Source organism: Myripristis murdjan, chromosome 11, assembly GCF_902150065.1.
Source record: "Myripristis murdjan chromosome 11, fMyrMur1.1, whole genome shotgun sequence".
Lineage (NCBI taxonomy): Eukaryota > Metazoa > Chordata > Actinopteri > Holocentriformes > Holocentridae > Myripristis > Myripristis murdjan.
This window is the reverse complement of record NC_043990.1, coordinates 16,005,031-16,017,251: the sequence shown is the minus strand read 5'-3', so window position 1 is coordinate 16,017,251 and position 12,221 is coordinate 16,005,031. Positions and strand designations below refer to the sequence as shown.

At 40.8% G+C, this 12,221-nt stretch overlaps 1 protein-coding gene across 2 annotated transcripts; it reads left to right on the top strand.

The window, feature by feature from the left end:
• The first annotated feature begins 2,509 nt into the window (after positions 1-2,509).
• On the top strand, positions 2,510-10,671 carry lix1l (limb and CNS expressed 1 like). 2 transcript variants are annotated; one of them, XM_030064342.1, is made up of 6 exons: positions 2,510-3,048; positions 5,503-5,666; positions 6,498-6,638; positions 7,264-7,359; positions 8,094-8,171; positions 8,666-10,671. In XM_030064342.1, exons 1-6 carry the CDS (start codon positions 2,709-2,711, stop codon positions 8,915-8,917), a joined length of 1,071 nt encoding a protein of 356 aa, XP_029920202.1. In that variant the 5' UTR covers positions 2,510-2,708; the 3' UTR covers positions 8,918-10,671. The 2 variants fall into 2 exon arrangements, with proteins under 2 accessions (XP_029920202.1, XP_029920203.1); XM_030064343.1 differs by having other exon boundaries at positions 2,966-3,061.
• Positions 10,672-12,221: the final 1,550 nt, after the last annotated feature.

Genomic DNA, 12,221 nt, shown 5'->3' with positions numbered 1-12,221 from the left:
AACACCCAGATAAACTGGTGGATAAACAGGGTTGAGGTGGGTTGGCCCTCCACGACAACACAGCCCTGCTTATTAGAGCTCAAAGCTGAGCCAAGAGCTAATTTAACCTGTTTGCATGGAGGAACATTTTTCAGCCTTCAATAAAGTGACAGAGGCTTTATGACGGCACATCGGGTACCTTTAAGATTTGAAACAGATGAAACAGATGTTTTAGTTCAGGGTGTGGGTGACAGGGAAGTTATCTGAATAAAAATTGTAATAAACAAATTTTAACAAACTTCTAATCATCCATTGCCAGTTGTTTGAACTCACTGGCATTAATGACCTCAAGACTATCCAGTGTACTCAAACAGACATCCCGAACTTTGTAAAGACATCAGCTAGTAGATCACAAACACTACCCAAATTTCAGAGAAAATGTTTACATGAGCTTGTAATTTGCCCTCTGGTGAACAAAACTGCTTGGGTGATATGTCAGTTTTTTAAGACAGAAGTTTCTCTCTTTTTATTTCTCTTGTATGTTTGAAAGAATGTGAAGATGGAGGTGGAAGGTAATATTTTCACATGTTCAAGACCCACTTCTTCTTACCGTCACTGAGATTTAAAGTCTCCCCCTCAGCTGCAATTTGTCAAAGCAACTAAGCTGGCAAGTCCTATTAAGGAACCAGAGCACACAGTGACACAGTCTTTACTCTAATGCAGATTCTGCTTTAAGGCTGCACTCAAACACCCCAGCCTGCACGGGGAGGCAATGCACTATAATGTTAGAGTTCATTGTCTTTCAGTGAATTTTTTTTTAGATTCTGTTTAACACTGGCAAAAACATCATGTGGCCCTCCATCCCTCCGTCACAGACATTTAAAGTCCAATATGCATGCATATAATGTGCGTCTATGTGGAGGTCATTTTAGTTAATACATTTAAATATATTTAAATAAATAAGTTTGCCTTGTGCATTTACAGTTGCCACAACAGCACCTTGGCATCAGTACAACAAATATTAGCCTCTGAGTCCCAGAGCAAAGAGGAGGTGGTCACTCACATTCTTTGGCTTTTAGGATTGGGCAAGAAAATTCAGACTAACTGGGTTTTCAAAAAAAAAAAAAAAAAAAAAAAAAAAAAACACTTCCACAAGTCCAAATTGTCAGGCTCAGTAAAGGGACCGGTTCAAATAGCTCCCATGCATTCCTTGACTCTGTGAATGGGGCTAGAAAGTCAGAAGAAATACAAGAAATACATGAGGATTGAAGTGAAGAGCATGTTGAGTTTATTCTGTGTACAAAGGTGATGACTTCAGCTGACTGCACCTCACACGCACTGCATCCCTGGCTCAGCTGTCAGAGGGACCCTCATGCTGCATTTTGGGCCCCTCGCCGCCCAGCTGTAGTCCCACACAGAGCTCAAGGGCCGCAGCTGGGTTCCAGTCGCACTCTGCTGGAGCCAGGCAGGAGGAGAGGAGGTGCAGGCTCGGGTTTCTCCGCTTCATATTTCTCCGCCTATTCATTGCTTCCTTCAAGGTCTGTCCAGATTATCGTTACTAACAGCTTCACTCACATGGAGCTTGTACGTTCATTGCAATCAGCTGGGAAACTGGGAATTTTCTGTTTTGGATGATTACATTTAGACGGCAGGGATATGGAAGGCACGTAAACAGATGATAAGAAAAGTCATGTATTTCGTTACTGTAACATGTCAACAGGTAGCTTTGCTTTACACTTTCCATTTGAACTCTTTAACATGTCACACAACTTTGTTTTTAATGATGGTGGACAGTTCCTCAGGTTCTCTTTATTCTGACATTACATCACACAATAGCTCAGTGCTATCTGATTTATTGAGTGTTTATTTTTTATTTATTTTTATTTGATTTTGTTGATGAATTATGAAAGTGGAAATAGGTCATATGCAACTTTTACAATTGGTATCTGGAACTGCTCATGGTGGTCTGTACTTAACAAATAACTAACTAACTAACTAACTAACAATATAAATAAATAAATAAATAAATAAATAAGTCCCTGCAATATTATGTAAAGGTTATATGGTTAGGATTATTGGATTGGATTGGATTTATTGATTTATTGATTGATTGATACTTTTTGAGAACAGCTACAACAAAAGGTTTATTAAAAAAGGAGGTCAAATTTTCATAAATAAAAATCAGAGATATCTGAATAAACAGTGGAATAATTATATCGCACTGTCCTTGTCTTTTTTGGCTTGAGGACTACTTTGGTGCAGCATCAGTGGCTTGATTATCTGAGAGTTCAAACTACAAGAGGGAGGCATTTCCCCCTGCAGACAGCCTGTATTGTGGTCAAAAATGTACTTAATATATATTTAAATAAAACATAAGCTCCAAAACATTGTGACAAGGACTGTTTCATATCGTTTTACAGTAAAAGTATTTGAGACAAGTCATTTAGCGCTCCCCAAGTCGGAGCCTCCGCGCAGCACCTGAAGGCAACACTTGACTGACAAATCACTAGTCTAATCCAGAGAGGGAAGATGCGAGGCAGCAGTGTTATGTTTCGCAGGGACATCGGATAAGTGCTTGTTTCGCCTGTGTGCTCTGCTTGTGACAAAAAGCCTGCAAACAATTTTTTGGTTCAGTGGAGCCGTCTGAACCTGGATTTGAACAGCAAATCGCCAGTGGATCTTTGCAAATTTCACCCAGATACCGATTTCGCAGACGTGACGTTGGGACAATGGAATCTATCCCGGACAGTATCCGCCCTCAGAGACTACAGCCAGGGATCGGGTTTGGTTCAGGATCAACCGGGACCCTGCGCTCCTCTCTCCGGCCCGGGGTTACAGTTCCCATCGCTCCGCTGCTGCCCTCCCCGGCCTCTCTGTGCGCCTCCTCCGGGCCTCCTCCGCCACCTCCGCCGCTCCAGCTCCACAGCCTGTACGGCACTATGGGTGGAGGTGGTGGGCTGGGACCGGGGGCTGCCGGGCTCTGTAACCCGGGGAACCCGACGGTCTTGAAGGAAGCGGTCGAGGCTGTGGTCCGCAGCTTCGCCAAGCACACGCAGGGTTATGGCAGAGGTAGCGTCCAGTGGTAATAACACCTCCCTGTCAGCGCAGTCAAACCTGTGGGAAAATAGTGTCAGTCAGCACGCTGTGGCAGGGGGAAATTGAGTCCCAGTGCCAGAAAGCCACTTTAGCTACGCCATTTATTTGGAAGTGGACTCCCCCTGCTAGTCACGGGGAAAAACCCCACAACATTCCTGTAATATTCATACATGAATTTATGTTTATGGAGTTAAATCGCGAGATAACAGTAATTTTACCGTGCTTTAAACCTTTCTTCTCATGTGGTAATGCTACAATGTTACTTTTATAGTCACAGATTCGCATCCTGTTACATTTAGTCGCTTTGTTTCGTGAAGGATTTCAACAGTCCGAACAATAAGTGTAACATTTCATGTCCAACTTCACACTGTATAGGTTACGGCGTGTATCCCGCTGACAAATACATATGCATTTATCAGTGTAAAGGAGAGGCAGGGACTTGAACATGTTGAAAAACTCAAGTCCCAGACACCACATAATGTTGGCAGTTGGAGCAAATAGAGGCGCCCCTGTGCAGTGCTAATAGGATTTATTATCAAAAGGCTGTCCCCTTCTGCTCTGATTTACAGCCTCTGCCCAGCTCTGGCCCATGTAGGCCACTTAACATCTCTCCGGCCACTGGCAACGCGAGAAAGGCCTGCTTTATTACAGCTGTACACCAAACTACTTGTTTTTTATGCTCTTCCAGATTTCGGATGTGGGTTATCAAATTTCTAGAGGAAGCCAAATGTGTCATACCTTGGGCCTTTTCCAGTGATTTTTTTTCTCCCACAGTAGGATGCAAGGATAGTTTTCATTTCCCATCTTATTTTCTATTATATGATTATCATTAGGCCTAACCAACATTTCTGGATATTAGCAGGGTATTACAATTTGTTAAGACAGATGGAAACAGACAAAGTCAAGTATTTTGTCTATTGTTGCTTGTTATTTCAGACCAAGTAGGATTCCTTAAACGAATTCTCAGAGGGGGCGATACTCTAGTTTGATCCCAACGTTTGTTACCTTTGTCACATTTGTGTGGATATCGTCTGTATCCAAAAAATTCCACTTTTTCCTAACATGGGGCTTGTAGTATTGCAGTAAAATTAAGCACCATGTTCATCCTTGCTCTCTCTCTCACCTGGTGAATTGATTTCTATAGCTCAAGTGTCCTTTTTTTGACCTTTACCATTTCAAGCTTGAGATTTGGAATTCAATCCAAAAGGCCAGGTCACACTTCTGCATCACCAAAATCATACTGCACATAAAAGTTAACTTAGAAACAAAATAAAAGCAGGGTTTATACGTAGTACACACAATTAAAAGTACAAGATGCCTCAGACTGTTACAAGAGCCATAAAGGAAAAGAACGGACCGTGTCCAACTGAGTCAAATCCAGTAGATAATTAAAAATGTAGGGCCAGTGGCCACAACATGAGTAATTACTTCAGAGAGTAAGGCACTTTAGACCACATGCTATGGTGTTTATTAATATGTGTTCACATGTAAATAGTAAAACAGACTAGTGCAGTTTCTCATCACTCTCTTGAACCCCTTACAGGACCCCCAAAAAAGCCCAGATTTTACTTATGCATGAATGTCCAGTGGCTCATTATAATTACCAGCCTTTGAAATTTTGCTTTTACCTTCTAACTCATAATGAAAGTTGAGGGATATATCCATACCTAATCTTAGGACATGCCTCCTAGCTTGTTGATAGAGGCTTCCAGTCAAGGCTTGTTTTGGCTGCAGCACTTAAACTTATTGATCGGTCTCCAGAATGTGTGTGGTGTGTGTGTGTGTGTGTGTGTGTGTGTGTGTGAGAGAGAGAGAGAGAGAGAGAGAGAGAGCAGCAGACTGCCTGCATTTGTGTCAAATAGTGAGAGCCAAGAGAGGAAGAGCTGGGAGGCAAAGAAATACAAAAAGGGTTGGATAATGTTTGCTGCGCTCACATTTTACGTGCAGCAGACCAAAGCCCAAAAATTATTCACGAGAGAATTGTACCTTTAATTGCTTTCTTTATTGTGGTTCTTTTGTGGAGGGCAGACATGTTATCTTGACAAAACGAGTACATAAAAAGTAGGGTTAGGTCAGTGTTTCTTCATGAACTTGCCTTGAGTAGGACATTTCTGATTGGCAGCCGTCTATTTTCTTAGCAGCAGAAGCCCCTGCCAAACCTCTCCATCTTTATAGTTAGAGAGGATCCCACACCACGCAGTCAGCCAAACACAGCTGTTTAATTCAAACTGCAGATGATGGACAGACAGTGTTTTGATTTGTGGAAAGATTACACAAGTTTCATCCATAGTTCAACTTGAATTTTAAACTATAACTTTTACCATGAGGATAGGCTGCATGCAAAAAGCCTGTGTTGATATACCACAATGTGACCAGGCTCTTGTGTGTGTGTGTGTGTGTGTGTGTGTTTGTGTGTGTGTCCTCCAGTGAATGTGGTGGAAGCTTTGCAGGAGTTTTGGCAGATGAAGCTGACCAGAGGCGCAGACCTGAGGAATGGGGCACTGGTGGTTTATGAAATGGTCCCGTCCAACAACCCGCCGTACGTTTGCTATGTCAGTCTGCCAGGAGGAAGCTGCTTTGGAAGTTTCCAGGTACAGAGTTTATATTTTGTTCATTTAAGCATTATTTGAGCAGGGTGCACGGGGTTAGAAATAACTATACCCTCCCTGCTCCTCCCTGTTCAGTTGAATTGTATCAAGTGGCAGCAGAGTTTGAATAGTACAAAAATGGCTAAAAGGCACAGTGAGTGCTTCAAGTGATTTAAATGGCTAAAAAACATGTTTGTCATCATTTTGTAGGAAAACTAATACTAAATAAATGAACAAATAAAAGATTCAAGCACACTAACTGCAAAAAAGCCCAGTCACTTTCTGTTTTCAGAAAAATATTCAATGGAACACAGTTGAATTTGTGAAAAATACAGTATACTGTACAGAAAAGATGCTTACACCTTTCCTGCTGGGACAAAACGAGTGCTGTCATAAAAGTAGAACTCACATTAGTAAAATTCAGATGAGATATTGTCAAAACTGTTGGCGGTTTTGTATTTGTTTCTTATTAAATAGTCACAGTTACAAAGCAATCATAAAAGATTTCAAAATGCTGAGAAATTAACATCAACTAGCAGTTTTTAATGGATATGCTGCATGTAGATACTGTATGGGATTTTAATACTGTTTGGTAATACAGGCAGAATAGTTTGAATGTATCTTATTCATTCAAATGCCAAGTTACAAACTTTTTAAAAAAAAAATCAATATATATGACTGGAGCCCAGATGAGGCTATGAATCCATCACTGCAGAACCGCACTTCGAGTGCACACTGTCGCTAATTTCAGTCCATATTAAAAAGTCAGTTCTTTATCTGTGTATGTGACGGCACCTGAAAGCCGCCTCTAAATGAATCCTCCTCTGTCCGCAGTTCTGTCCAACCAAGGCGGAGGCGAGACGTAGCGCCGCCAAGATCGCCTTGATGAACTCTGTCTTCAACGAACATCCGTCCCGCCGCATCACAGACGACTTTATTGAAAAGAGCGTGTGTGAGGCTCTGGCCTCCTTCAACGTAAGTTATAATTACAGAAGACTCAATGTTCAAGTCAACAGGAAGTCATGTGAAGTCATCTGCAACTCACTGGTGTTGTCTCTTACACTCAGTAATAAAAGTAGAAGAGAGGCTGAACAATACATAAAGTATATGCAGTCAGTATATAAAAATTTAAATTATTTTCGTTTGAGACACTTTGAAATTTACTAAGTAATCATTCACACATGTGGTTATTATAAGTGTTTCTCTGTAAATCTCACATGTTAATATTATAAATTGAGTAAAATGTATCACCATGCAGTTGGTAACAAGCACGTTGATCTCTAGAAGTGCTGCATTAGTTCTGTTGGCCTATATATACTATTATTAGTTGCACAAAATTATTTATGTTAACCCAAGTATTAAAATATGTATATGTGTTAGATTAATATTAAAAATAACAAGGGCTGCTGTTGTAGACCTGTAAAATAAGAGCAATTCTTGGAAACATGGTATTTTTAAAAGAGAAAACTGGAGGATTTTGTCTAAGGAGATGTGTTTCAGGCACCTATATTTTAGGTAATTGCCCCAAAAAGCCTTTATTTACAAGATATATTTGAGTCCATGTCGTGCACTGACAGTAACTGCGTGTTGTCCTCGGCAGGGAAACCGGGAGGAGGCTGACAATCCCGGCACAGGAATCGGGGCATTTCGCTTCATGCTCGAGTCCAACAAAGGAAAATCCATGCTGGAGTTTCAGGTGCGTAAACTGCGAAGTGTGTGTGTGAGTGTGTGTGTCGTGTTGAGCTCCGTTTTACTCTACTCAGACACATGAGGATAGTCTGAACTTTGCATCCCAAGGCCTTGTGGGGTATAATCACTAACCGCTGCGCACACAAATTATAACGTTTTGCATTTATGTAGGACCAGTGAAGATCCCTCTTGGTCGACCTGGAATGTTTTGGTGAAATGTATGTAGCAGGATGCTTTTTTTATATTTTACCCCATTGTTGCCACAAACATGGAGACAACAACATGGGTAGACGGTCATTTGTAGTGCTTTAACTCACCAGTGCCTCTCCCCTCCCGTTTTATGCATCATGTGAGGATACAGCTCATCTTCAGTGTGGTTATGGGGGTAATTTAGTGCCAAATCTCACATATTTTACAAATGCCCTACAATTTGCAAACAATGGGATGTGCAAAGACAAATCACCATGAACAAAGAGAGACAATTTCTAACTTATCATGCTTCACAAACAAATACGACCTGCTTACAAGGACAAATGAGTATCATGTGACTTTGTACACATGCTGATTTTTTTAAGAAATGCCCCTCATAATACAAATGCAAGAAATTATCATCTGGTTTGATTTATTTGTCAGTAAGAATGGCGAGAGCTACTTAACACTTAACACATTGTGTCTCCAAATGGAAATGGACAAAAACTTGAGGTTGTGTTTATGCTCTGCTCACCTTTGTTTGTCCTCCAGGAGCTGATGACTGTGTTCCAGCTGCTGCACTGGAACGGGAGCCTCAAGGCCATGAGAGAGAGACAATGTTCCCGACAGGTACGCTTTTGCTCTGCTTTGTTTCGTTTTGCCAAGTGATGATCAACAAAATGCACATTCTACTCTGCAGGGTGTCATCAGGTCCTTAAAAACTCTTAAACTGACTCAAATGTAATTATATGAATTTATGATGTCTTATTTCAACATAGATGTTGTTTTGGATTTTTAAAACCTAAAGGTTAAAAGTTATTCAAGCATTAGAATCAACATTTCTGATGTTACAAAACTCTACCACTGAACCAAACCCTTGCCTTTATACTTATTTGCTAGGATATCACCAATTTCTGATCAAATTAAATCACTTTATCCATAATTGACATACATATCTGTGGAGGAAAGTCCTGGAAAATCCTTGTAATTTCTATAATTCTGTTGGAAGAAATGATGGACTTTCAGAGAGTAAACCCTCATACCTTACATATAGCACCTTCTTACCTGCACTCACCGTCTCTGATGAATACTACACCGCTGTCTTCACCGTGTTGTGCTCTCAGGAAGTGCTGGCTCACTATTCCCATCGGGCATTGGATGATGACATGCGCACCCAAATGGCTGCTGACTGGGTGAACCGGGAGCAGGGAGTTGCGGGCACTATCGCTCAGGAGCTGGCCTCGACAGAGCGCGAGCTGGAGGAGGCCAGGCTGGCGGGCAGAGAACTGCGTTTTCACAAGGAGAAGAAAGACATCCTGATGCTGGCTGTGGGCCAGCTGAACGCGGCCAACACGGCCACGCTGCCCTCACACTGAGGGGAGAAGGCCTTCGCTCCCCGTAGCATCCCTGGTAACAGTATTGAACACTCCTTAGAAACCATGGTGTCGACTTTAAGGTTTTGTATCTTACACAAAGTTACGAGAAGCAGATATTCAAGCCTTGTTTATGCACATCCGACCCCCCTCATACCGAGCATTTACCGCTACTAGCCGTTACCTCTTTGTGCCTAGTGATTACAGGACAATAGTGCTTTCTTTTGATTACCTGTAAGTGTGCTTGGCGTACCAGCTGACCGGGGTTTACATGTTTTATGCATTTTCATTACTCCAAGCTGTCCTTACTCAAGCTCAATTTGACGTCATAGACCTTGAGAGACAAAGCCTGCCTTTCTTCAGTGAATGTACGGGACATATGGTGTTATGACCCACCAAGCCAAACACATCCGATCAAGGTATGAGTCGTTCTTAAATCACATCGGTGCATTGGGTGTGTTTGCTCGCACAGAATATTCTGGATAAGGTCGTATTCAAGTTACGTGGATCCTCAAAATAACGATAACATCCATGTGTGCATGAATAAACACAAATATTGCCATAGAAAAGACTTACTTAGAGAGAAAATTCAGCAGTGAATGAGATAAAGTGTGCGCATGCATCAGCGTGTCACATCACAGTAATCATAATGTGGTTTCTCACAATAGGCCTGTCTATTGTAATGCCAGTATGGTGCTAGTATGTGCCAGATGTTATCAGAATCTGAATGTGCATGGAAACACACCCGTTATCTCTTGTAATGTTTGGGTACATGGCAAAAATATCAGCTGGTTACTGATTGCTTTGACAAAAGCTCAGGTATCTGAAAAAATCAGATGGCGAACCCTTACCACACGCTCAGTTTTATTATTTTTTTTTTTTTTTGTGATGAAGGCTTATGAAAACTATTCTGGCATTCATTGTATGTCTTGTGACCATGGAACTAGCAGAATGTATATTTTCAGTGTATTTCAACTAAAGGACCTTTAAAGCAATGCTCCTCTTGCTATTTAATGTACACTTTAGGCGAGAGTTGGTGTTGTAATGCTGATTCTGTCGGTTCACGGCACAGAGGGAAACATTTCCACTGAAACTGAGAAGGATCGATGTGTGGTGAACGTGGAATATTTTAGCAAAGCGGGGGGTGTTTCAGCAGAAACAACCACCAGGCTGCTCGCACACAGCGGTGGCAGCAGCAGGGAGTGGGGGGGGGGGTTTGTACAGCCAGCAGGGGAGACAGTTTGGGTTTTTAACAATCTGGTTCATCATGTATTGTGAGTCACACACACACACACACACACACACACACAGAGATGCACTTGTGGTTTGACTTTTGAAGTATATTTGAAGTAAAATTGTATGTTAGCAGTGCGAGTGTAAGTCGGCGGGGCTGAAAACTCCAGTATGTTTCTTAAAAGTTGCATTTATCACCTTCCGGCTTCTTTCACGACACAGTCACCTAGAGGGACCTGCGTTTTCTTTTGCATAAAAAAATGATTTCCTAGGTATTTGTTTCTGTCTCGATGGTCTCTTGATTCAGTATTGCTGTCTAGATGAAGGCATTTTCAGCAAGCGGTTCTTTTAAAGACTCCATATAATGGAAATTGGAGCGTTGTTAATATTATGTGGCTGTGATTTCAGAGGAGCTGTGGCCAGGAGTTATGCAAGTTAAACAGCAGGAGGGCACATCTTCTCACCGGGTGCTGTTTGGGCAACACAAGCAGCTGATTACACACAATTTGAGGGTATAGCAGATTGAAAAAAAAAAACAACAACAAAGAAGCGTGGGTGGAATAGGATTGAAACCAGACCAACTTTGTCATTATGTTGCTGTATTTATTCCCCTAGATTATGGTGCCTTTTTGTGAAATACTGCGCTACTACGCGATCGTTGCATCCTTTGCTGAGCTCAAAAGCTGTTTTTCATTTCATGGGGTCTTTAAAGGGACAGTTTTATAATCATTTATTGCGTCTAAAGTATGTAATGTTATAGATTACAAGCTGGCTTTATATCAAAGTTACATTAGCTAGTTGTATTCCAGTTTATATGTTAAATTACATGAGGAAATGAAGGACTTTATCGTGTTACCTTTCACAAATATATTCGAGTCTCTTAAGTTTGGCTCTCAGCTTGCGAAAAATAGTCTGTTGTGCAGGTAGAAATATGGCTAAACAAGTCATTTTGTTTGGCAATGACAACACAACCTGTAACCCCGACCAAGTTAAAAAGGAAATTTGTGACTTTCTGTTGTTGTTTTGTTGCTGATCTCTTGACATATCGGGTGTTACAAGCCTGACAGCGTACAAGGAGAGGCTGAAAACATCTGTTTCCACCTCAGACTTTGTTGCAAATTACCCGATCCAAAGTTAAACCAGTAATTCTTGAGGGGTTAGTGCAAAAATATGAATGCTAAGACAGTATGAAAATATAAAAGTAACTCCATAAAAACACTCTTACAGTGCTATAATAGAGAGAAGTTTAACTCTGTTCACTCTGCAGCTTGATTTCATGGATCCAGCACCTTTAATCTCACATTGTCTCACAGTTTTGATTGAAGCAGTTATCAATCTGGCCTCGAGTTTAAGGGCTGATAAATTTCCTGAGATTATGAGTGATTATATTTTGCCCAGGGTCAGTCCTACATTCAGCTCAAACAAATGGTGGACTTGCAGAAGTGGCTCCTTACAGGAAACCTGAAGCAGACCAGTGAATTATGCAAAGTTCAGGCTGAAATGTGCTCAACATGTGAAAATAATCGCGCTGGATTCAGGCAAGAGACTGGAGATCTCGTGTGTTTCTGCATTTTTCATTTTTCATTGTTCTGTATGAATTATTAGCACAACCCTCAAGCCATTGACCGCAGAGCTCTCTTGCTACGAACACTCTTGATACCTTACTTGATATACTTCTTTGTGATCATAATCAGTTAAGGTTTTTTTTTTTTTTTTTTTATACAATATTAAACAATGTTAGTCTTATATAATTTCATATATTTTTCATCTTATTGTCCATTTTATATTAAAAAAAAATCTGGCTTTTCATCTTTTGGCTTTGATGCATGACGTATTGATCAAATTTTGTTTGATATGTTTCATATTCTATACAGTATTATTTTATAAAAATGTTTCTTAAGGCCCCTATTTTATGTATTTTCTATGGACATTTTGTATTCCATGTTTATACTTTCAGTAGATTTATATACTGTAATAAATCAGTCAATACAAGTGTTTATCAAGTTGTCATGTCGTTTGTTGCACTGTTCAGTAAAAATAGAGAATAGTGAACCAGTTGCAGTTCTAGTTCCAG

Bases quoted from the DNA above. Each gene is read 5' to 3' on its own strand.
- lix1l (XM_030064342.1), top strand. From the start codon at position 2,709: ATGGAATCTATCCCGGACAGTATCCGCCCTCAGAGACTACAGCCAGGG. The intron at 3,049-5,502 runs GTAGCGTCCAGT...TGTGTCCTCCAG, and splicing joins CACGCAGGGTTATGGCAGAG to TGAATGTGGTGGAAGCTTTG. The intron at 5,667-6,497 runs GTACAGAGTTTA...CTCTGTCCGCAG, and splicing joins GCTGCTTTGGAAGTTTCCAG to TTCTGTCCAACCAAGGCGGA.